Source organism: Stegastes partitus, unplaced genomic scaffold, assembly GCF_000690725.1.
Source record: "Stegastes partitus isolate 25-593 unplaced genomic scaffold, Stegastes_partitus-1.0.2 Scaffold1604, whole genome shotgun sequence".
NCBI lineage: Eukaryota > Metazoa > Chordata > Actinopteri > Pomacentridae > Stegastes > Stegastes partitus.
Window position 1 is genome coordinate 31,125 of NW_007579335.1, and position 9,053 is coordinate 40,177.

The following is a 9,053-nucleotide window of genomic DNA, read 5'->3' on the forward strand; positions in this document are numbered from 1 at the left end:
TCCATGATTGTAATGCTGTAGGACCTTAGCCTTAATATTTATGTAAGTCAGGTTAATCTCCATCAGTCTAATGCTATAGGGTCTTAGCCTTAATATTCATATTAGTCAGGTGAATCTCTTTAATTTTAACGTTCTAATGTCTTAGCCTTAATATTTAAATTAGTTTGATTAAGCTCCATAAATAGTCGTAGCTAAACTATGACATTAGGGCAGTCACCCTAATTAATAACACTGTACAGTCTTAGCCTTAATATGTATTATAGACAGGTAAAGTCGTATTTTATATAGTTTTTGTAGGGTTTTAATCCCTAATGTTTAAATTACTCACATCATAAATTGGTCTTAACCTCAATATTTACACTTGTTAATTTTTTTGATTTTTAAAATTTTTAATTTATTTTAGAAAGCACTTGTTGTTAATGGGCTTGACTTGACAATGATATATACTCTACAGGTTGGATTAAAGTGTGCAGGCTGGGAAGCAGCACGTTCATTTCACAGCTTCATATGTCACATTAACCTACACAGCACTAAACCTTGCACTCAATGAGGTTTAATCTAATGAGTAGCTCATGCTTAAGATAGGCCCGAAAAACAGTAAGTCTTCCCTGAAATCTTATCTGCCGTCACTGCGAGCTTGATAGAGAGTTGCTGTGCACCACACTCCACTATCACAGACACACCTGGCTGGAATTCATCTCTGGTTATACATGTTCATTAGGGTGGATGTGAAGAGTAAAATGTAGATAGTATTTCAGAATATTTACAGGGTAATAATTAAGGCACACTTTTTTTTGTTTAGGTACAGGTTGAAGCATTTAGTTTTTTCTGTAGGGTCATTTATCGAGCTGTTATCAGTGACTTGGGTCGATTAGAGCAGCTGTTAATATTTAACATATGCAGGAATCTGGCTTTGAAAGCATCGAAATGCTAAACAAACACACGTGCTGATGACATGGAGGCATGAAGCGGTGAAACTGAGCTGCAGGCCTCTGATCCTTCCCCTCCTGGTAAATGCTGGAATTGTCTGAGTGCAGCACAAAGACTCCTTGTTTGTGCGGGTCTCGTTAAAAAAAGGGCGTTTTGTCGCTGCAGAATATCTTCAACTGAATCCCAAAGGCTCCGTTTGTGTCCGCCCGTTCTCAGGTTTCCTATTGACGACAGTCGCGCCATTGTGTTTGTAATCGAGGAGTTCTATTGGACGTGCCGCTCGTCCACTTAGAGGAAATATTTCTTGGAGTTGACCAGTCAGCGACTGTTACATTCTGTGGATCCAAGATGGACGACACGTGATGATTAAAGGCTTTTAGAAGCGTCTTGATTTCCAGCCTTGATAGCGGCACGGCATGCAAACATTCCTGTTCTTCTTGGGGAATGATTCCATCGTGTAGCACCACGAATTTTGCACAAACTGTCTCAACAGTTATTGAAAAATAAGAACTAGTTTCAATGTTTCTCCTTATGATGGACTAACAATGTTGGGGTCATTTCATCTCAAATCGTCACAATTTTAGAAGAATTTCTGTTCCACCATCCCTGATTTGCCTGAAATTTGTACAGCTTAAAATATGGATATTGATAAAGATATTTGTATATGACAATAAAACATTATTAAAGACTGATTGTAAAGACATTATCGGACCCCAGGCTGGTTAAAATTGAGGTTGTGATCAAAAACAGCTTTTCTGGCAGAGCGTGTTTTTGTGGTTGATAGTCGTCCGTTTCAGGGGTTGATGGTGTGTAAAATTTGGACTTCATCTGTATTCAGCTTAAAGAAATCAGCAGCCACCCTGTGCTTTATTGGAGTAAAGCAGTGTTTCAGAGAGTCTAGATTGTCATTATTAATATTATTATCAGCTGATTGGTCAGGTTTTAATCCTCAGTTTGTACCTTTTAGTGATAATTAGTAAAGATTACCGAGATTATAAACATTACACCAGTTTGACATATGTAAGTAAAAAATCCAGTTGCAGAGATCAAAACATGGCTGCAAACTCTGAATCAGATCTTTGAACAAAACAGTGCAAGTTTAAAAGACCCCTTTTCTCCTGCATTGACTCTCAAATTAAACGTATGGGGTTAATGTGAAGCGTAAACATACATTTCTCTCTAAGTATTGATTGAGAAAATATTGTAAGTAAATGCTAATAGAAAAACACTTCTGAAAAATGCGACCTTTGGATTTAAACATATATCTTTTTGACTCACTAAATCCACATACGTTTGTTTGCATATAAGCGTTTATTTAAACACCAGCTGCAGCCAAATATGTTTAACCTGTTTTGGGGGGGCTTTTTGCCTTTATCAGAAAGGACATTCGGTAGAGATGCAGCAGCCGGGAAACCGCTGTGCTATCAGGTTTCTTATCTACAGTTTCCCTTTTCCAGGACGGCCAGGTGTCTGGCGTGATGTGCCACTGGCTGCGAGGGCAACGCATCACCAGCGTCAAGACCGTGGCCTGGATGGTGACTCTGAGCGACGCGCTGCACAACTTCATCGACGGATTGGCCATCGGTGCTTCGTTCACTGTGTCCGTACTGACTGGCTTCAGCACGTCCATAGCCATCGTGTGCGAGGAGTTTCCTCATGAGCTGGGTGAGCGATGAACATCTGTCGTATGTGCACGTATGTGTGTATATATACATTTATGAGGTGTGTTGGAAAAGTTCCAGGACTGGTGTCTCAAAAGACAAATTTCAAATCTAAACTACAAACTACAAGTTCTCCCCTTCCAAGTAATCCTCCTGGAGTCTAACACACTTTCCCAGCCTTCTCTGCCTTCTTGCCGCCATGCACTCCTGGAAGGATTCTTCGGGGATCCTCCGCAGCTCCGTCGTCACAGCCATCTTGATGTTGTCCACGTCTTCAAAACGGGTCCCCTTGATGACCCCCTTGAGCTCGGGGAAAAGGAAACAACCCCACGGAGCCAGGTGGGGTGAGGAGGGAGGTTGCTCCAGCGTGGAGATGTTCTTCTCAGCCAGGAACTGTTGGATGCTCAGGGCGTTGTGAGCAGGCGTGTTGTCATGGTGAAGCAGCCACAACTTGTCCTGCCACAACTCTGGCCTGTTGTGAACGAAACAAAGGCTGCAGGATCTCTTTGTAGACATGCTGGTTGATCGTCTGAAGGGCAAAACTGGTCATTTGTAGTTTGGATTTGAAAGATATCTTTTGTGACACCAGTCCTGGAACTTTTCTGACACACCTCATATATGTCTGTGTGCATGTATGTATGGATGAATGTGTGTATATATTTTAGGTACATGTATATATATATTATACATTAACTTTGTTGTCTAATATTATCGGATATTGTCCTGGAAAGCACTTTGTAACTCTGGTTTAGAAAAGCGTTACAGATATAAAGTTTATTATTACTATTATTTAAAGTGCCACCGGCAAAGCTTTCAGTCGTGGTTGGTTTGGTGACATCTGTAGCTCCAGGTGGTAACAGCAAATGTATTTTAACCCTTTCCACATTGCGTACATATTCTTTTTGCTTCAAGTACACACTGCAGCTGCCCTCACAAACTGTTTCATGCAGAATACATACAGCTCAGACAGAATATAATATTGCGCTTTAAGGTTTGACCGTTGCAGCCTGATGGTAAAATAAATAAATAAGTTGTCATCTGTGTGTGAGGGTTGCCAGAAAAGCATCCTGGCTTGGTGCTGCAAACTCAGGTAGAATGCAGAAGGACATCCAGTTTACTACATTTGACGTACTATATCATTTTCTGGCATACTGTATATTATGGTAGTGTGGATATTGGAATGCATTCAAAACTGTGGGAGCAACAAAACAAGCTATTTTAATCAAGAAATCAGACAATAATTGGGTGTTTTCCATCACGTCTCTGAGCAAAAGTGATCTGATTTCATGTCAAGGGTGTCAGCTGTGTGTCTGCTAATGAGGAGGCTGCAGTTTCAGGACCCCACTGCTAGGACCCTTGTTTTTTCATGACAACACCACCAACTGAATTCTAAGAGAGTACTGCAACTCCTAACCTCCTAACTGCCCCTTTTTAATGTAAAACCGTGCTGTAGCAACCTGATCAGCTGTTGACAAAAGGCCAAAAATGACAGTTGCCTTGTTACGTAGACACATGTTTGCATTGCCTTTGACAACATAGAAAAGTCAACTCATGATTTCAACAGTTAAGTTCTTTTACTGTGAAGGTGCGATGTTAGGAAATGTTTAGTTAGCATTAGCAGAAACTTAATACAACATTTTACCCGAGAAAGTCTCCAGATATACTATAATATGGCAATACTTTCAACTAAGTAAGCTCAGTCACCATTGTGTTACTTTAATTAGTGATAAATAGTAATTAATAGTCATTTATTTAAAGAATATTCCTTGAGATTGCCTCTTTAACATCTTTAGTCCCCACATGAGTCATTATAAACTCATGTTGTGCTGCCAAACATCGTCTAAACCCACAGATTTTGTATTTTAAACTCTCATGTGGATCCTAAAGTGACCAAAATATCAAATGCGTCAGGCTGAAATGTGAGGAAATGCGTATAAAATGAAGAAATCCGGCATCTGTTTGCTTCAACAAAGCACTGAAACAAGTTGCTGCAGAATATAATTGTTTTAATTCGACCTGAGTTGGCCATTAAGATTCCATAACCTTTAACAACATCTAGTGACGAGCTGCAGAACTGCACCAAATATGTGTCCTCTGTCACATCTTATATCTCCAGATAAAAAGAAGGAGAGAGATGATGTTTATTGTCACACAAATTGTAAAACCAAAGCACACTAAATGATTTTTCTTTTGTAACTGAACAGAGGTTTTGAGTATCTGGAGGAGTAATTCTGTACCGTCATAATAAATCCTTAGTGAATAATCTTTTGCATCGTTAACCTCAACCTTGAACTTAAAAAATACAATTGTCAGTACAAGTAAAACAGGCTTTCTTAATCGATTATATTGCAAACAGTTTTACAAAGCAAAATGCAGTCGAAAACAGAAAATTTGTGCTTTTATCAGGGATTTTCCTCCTGATCCTGTCCAAGTCATTTTACCAGATAATACACACTTCAAGTATTGTGTATGAGCTGCAGCACCTGGTTTTGTAGTGTTCTTACTGTTTAATGCTGCCGGACCGGAGGGCTGTTGTGTGTTTGCAAGCAAGAGATCATTGTGAGGGCATAAAGGGGCATCGTGACAAAGCCTCGTGATGCTTAATGACCTCCGGTAAGCCCACACGTGCCACAGAAGCAACAGGTGCCTTTGCGTCCCATAGCATGTGTACGTGCCTTAAAACAGCAGTGTCAGCACAGATTAAAGGATGTATTAAATGTATTAGTGATTAATCAGTTATTGATTGATAATGCTGCATTTGTTGGAAAAACTATTAACATTTACGACATCCGTTCCAAGAGCGGATGTCAACAAAGGATGCGACTGAGGTTTGTGCTGACAGCTATAATTTATAAATTACCTTGATTAGCTTTATCAAAATGTTGTGGATACTTATATGTTTATTGTGCTGCATTTCCTCTGCAGGCGACTTTGTTATCCTGCTGAACGCCGGCATGAGCGTCCCGCAGGCCATTTTCTTCAACCTGCTGTCGGCCGTGTCGTGTTACATCGGCCTCGTGTTTGGCATCCTGCTCGGAAGCAACTTTGCCCCCAATGCAATCTTTGCCATCGCAGGAGGAATGTTTCTGTACATTGCACTGGCAGACATGGTGAGTTGATTGCATTATCTGGGAATGTCTCGTTGTCAACACGTACAGTGGGGAAAAAGACAACATGCTTTTAGTTTAATAGTCTCAGACTTCCCCGCAGAACCAAAAGTTCCTCTGATCAGCCTTTGACATTTTAACCCTCTGTACCCCAAACAGTTCCTGGGCATTTTTACTCAATGTGGACTCATTTTTCACTGCAATATAAAGTACTACTATAAATAGAAAGAACTCAAACATGTCTTTTGTGGAATATGACATGAATAGGAATGTAATGCCATGAATCATGAAAAACTGTAGTGGCACATTTTTCCATCTTGAAAAAATGGTGGCTTTACGTACTATAAATATCTACCTACTTACATTTAAAATTTGTTTTCATACTCGTCTGCTCTGTGTTATGTGTACGTAGCCTGTAGTTGAATCAAAAAATCTTTTCAGTTACGATAAGAAGCACAAATTTACTTTTGTTTTTTTGTTTTTTTTACAGAGCTAGTTAGCACAAATAGTGTATTTTTGGCGAACTTTTAAACAAAACATGTATAATAAAGTGATTTTGATTGAACATCATGATTTTAAGCTTAGTTTTCGTTACGTTTTCAGATTTAACAGCACATCACAGATTCACAGAGTAGTTCATGGACCATTGGAAAGTACAGCATCAAAACCAATTCTTTCTGTTTTTACATGTTCTGGCTCTAATGAGTGGTGTAATGTTGGCATTTAAAACAACAACAACAACAACAAAAACATGTCTTTCAAACCCACCGGCTGGTTTTGGGGTTCAGAAGGTTAATGATGGATGTCATGAATGCGTTTGTGGAACATTTTAACACCTAAATAAAATCAGTGGGAATAAAACCAAGTGACATGAACGCAGAAGAGACAAAAAAAAAAAAAAAGATAAATCAGATCAAATGAATGAGAACAAAAAGCATTAAAAAAAACTTAGACGCTAGCAGCAGCATTAAGGATGTTTAAGGCCTGAAAGTGGAGCAATGAGTGGAAATACACAGATCAGCTTTGTTTCAGTGACGGAGGAAGGAGTCATTTCCGATACCTGAGTAAAGTGCATCTTAGTAATCAAGCTGAAAATAGATAAAAGCAGCTTTTTCCAGATCAGCAAAAGATAGAAACGACCTAATTTCAGAAATTATCTCGCGCTGACAGAAACAGGACCTGGTCTTCTTGGTTTTACAGCCCACATCTTTACTCTTTTGAGTCACTGCTTTTATCAGTATTTCAGATCCGCTAACGTTTCTGCAGAGGGATGGAAAATGTGATGCCTTTAGCAGCTAAAGAAACAGATATCTCACCTTTATAGAGGAAGAGTGGACTGAATACTGGACTTAGATTCAACAGATGAACAGAAACAAGAGTCCACGTTTATGATAACTAGGAAACAAAAACATCTGAGGCAAGTTTGACTTTCAGGCTTTTTTTGTGTTAAAAACTTTCTTTGTGGCAAAAGCTAAAATCCCAGCCAGAGATAATGAGTATCAAAATGGAGGTCATGACCATTTTATTCTACTTTTGTCAAGAGGAACAGGTTGTTATAACAGGGAGGCATGAAAAATGTAAAAATGTACTGCAGCAAAATGCGCTGAGACAGCAAATAATGCAACATAGAAATGAAAACTGTAAGTTTGGTCTCACTTTATTTTAGCCTTCAGTGACTCTCAATGCAGCTGCTTATTTCTAACATGACAGCTGCACATTAGAGCTGTTTAGTTAATGTTCATTTATGTAAAATGACACCCATGACGTGCATTTAGGTTCGACATTGTTTTATAATGAAGGACATCCTTTAGTTTTTTTGGTTAATTAAAATGAAATTGCCGTGGCTGATTGAATACATACTACAAGACTAATCAACTTTGTAACTGTGTTCTATTAGCTGCTGTCACAGGAGTGTAAAACGGGCTGGACAACAAATCAGGACCAACATAAATGACTGAACTAACTGAATACGTGTTGGTCTATGACAGTTTACGTGCTGTAAGTGCAGGACTTCATTCAATGGGATTGCTAACGTACAGCTAAACAGATGCAGATATAACATATAACCTCAACTGAGAATCTGTTCTGCCTGTAGCAAATATCATCAGGAGAAGAATTTGTAAAAGTGAGATGCTTCTTACAGCCGATTTAAATCCGAACCTCCTCCAGAACAGGTAAGCTGTGCAGCATCAGTTACCATGGTGATGTAGCAGGTTAAAATAGAACCACCTTCACGATACTGAAAAGTCAGACTTTCCTGGCAAAAGTTAAAAAGTATTTATTCAAATGTTGTATAAAGTGAAATTCTAAAAGCATAGACAATATCAGTGCATGTAAAAATAAAGCTAGGACACAAACCATGAGTAAAGAAGGCTGGCTGATGTTCACATGCATGGTCCATGTTTTTAGAATTTCATCATCTGAATAAAGGCTTCTTCACTTCTTGTCAGAAGACTGCTTTGGATTTTTTTTTTTTTTTTTTTTAATAATTATGTTGGTTTGTATCTTCTGGATTTGTAAACTGTCAGCAAACGCACTGACTGCAACAATTTCATAAACTGATGCTGAAGGTCAGTGATGAGTTCACAGCTTGTTGTGCTGCCCTCAAGTGGTCAGAAATGTGTATGTAAGCTATTCAAAGGCTCAGAAATGCATCTGTGTACAAGCTGTCAACACTTCATGCAAGCAAATAGTTTTTTACTTTCTTGGATTAGTTAATGTTAATACTTTTAGTTGATAATGGGGTAAAAACATGTACTTTATCATCTAGTATTACAAAGATTAGATCCTAAAAATCTTGTCTATGACTTGTTGATCAACTTTGAACCCTCCTTTTTGTTAATCTAACAGCATCTAAACATGTTTGTGTCTGAATATGAACTCTGCTAACTATTCAGTCTTACTAATTTGCACCCAATAACAATTATTTATCACTTTCAACACGTCAGTCTCATTAACAGACAAGTGACGCACCTCCAGCTGTTTGCAGGAGTCTTTCCTCTGAGTTTATTAAATACCTGCAGCATTAGTATTCATAAGAACTTCTCCAAAGAAAGAGAGAGAATAGGTGCATTTATGCATGTGAAACAACAACATTAATAACTATGAATTATCTGCAGCATGTAGTCAGGATGCATCAGGATCTACCAGCAGGTCAACCTGTGGACTTTTCTTCACCTCAGACAGTTTATCAGCTGCAGTTGAATCACTTGTTTCATTTGTTTATTCGTGCATTGTTATGTACTACACCTCAAATCTGCAAATCTTCCCACTGTGGGATTAATGGAGGCGTGTTGTATCATATCGTATCGTTTTGTATCGTATCGTTTTGTATCGTATCGTATCGTATCGTATC

General features: G+C 38.7%; 1 protein-coding gene across 1 annotated transcript in view; it reads left to right on the forward strand.

Moving 5' to 3' along the window:
* Positions 1-9,053, forward strand: part of slc39a8 (solute carrier family 39 member 8) — a 21,035-nt gene that overhangs the window by 10,818 nt on the left and 1,164 nt on the right. Inside the window, exons 6-7 of the mRNA XM_008300884.1 lie at positions 2,388-2,595; positions 5,517-5,701. Of these exons, the coding sequence (XP_008299106.1) occupies positions 2,388-2,595; positions 5,517-5,701 (393 nt within the window). The remainder of the gene's footprint in view (positions 1-2,387; positions 2,596-5,516; positions 5,702-9,053) is intronic.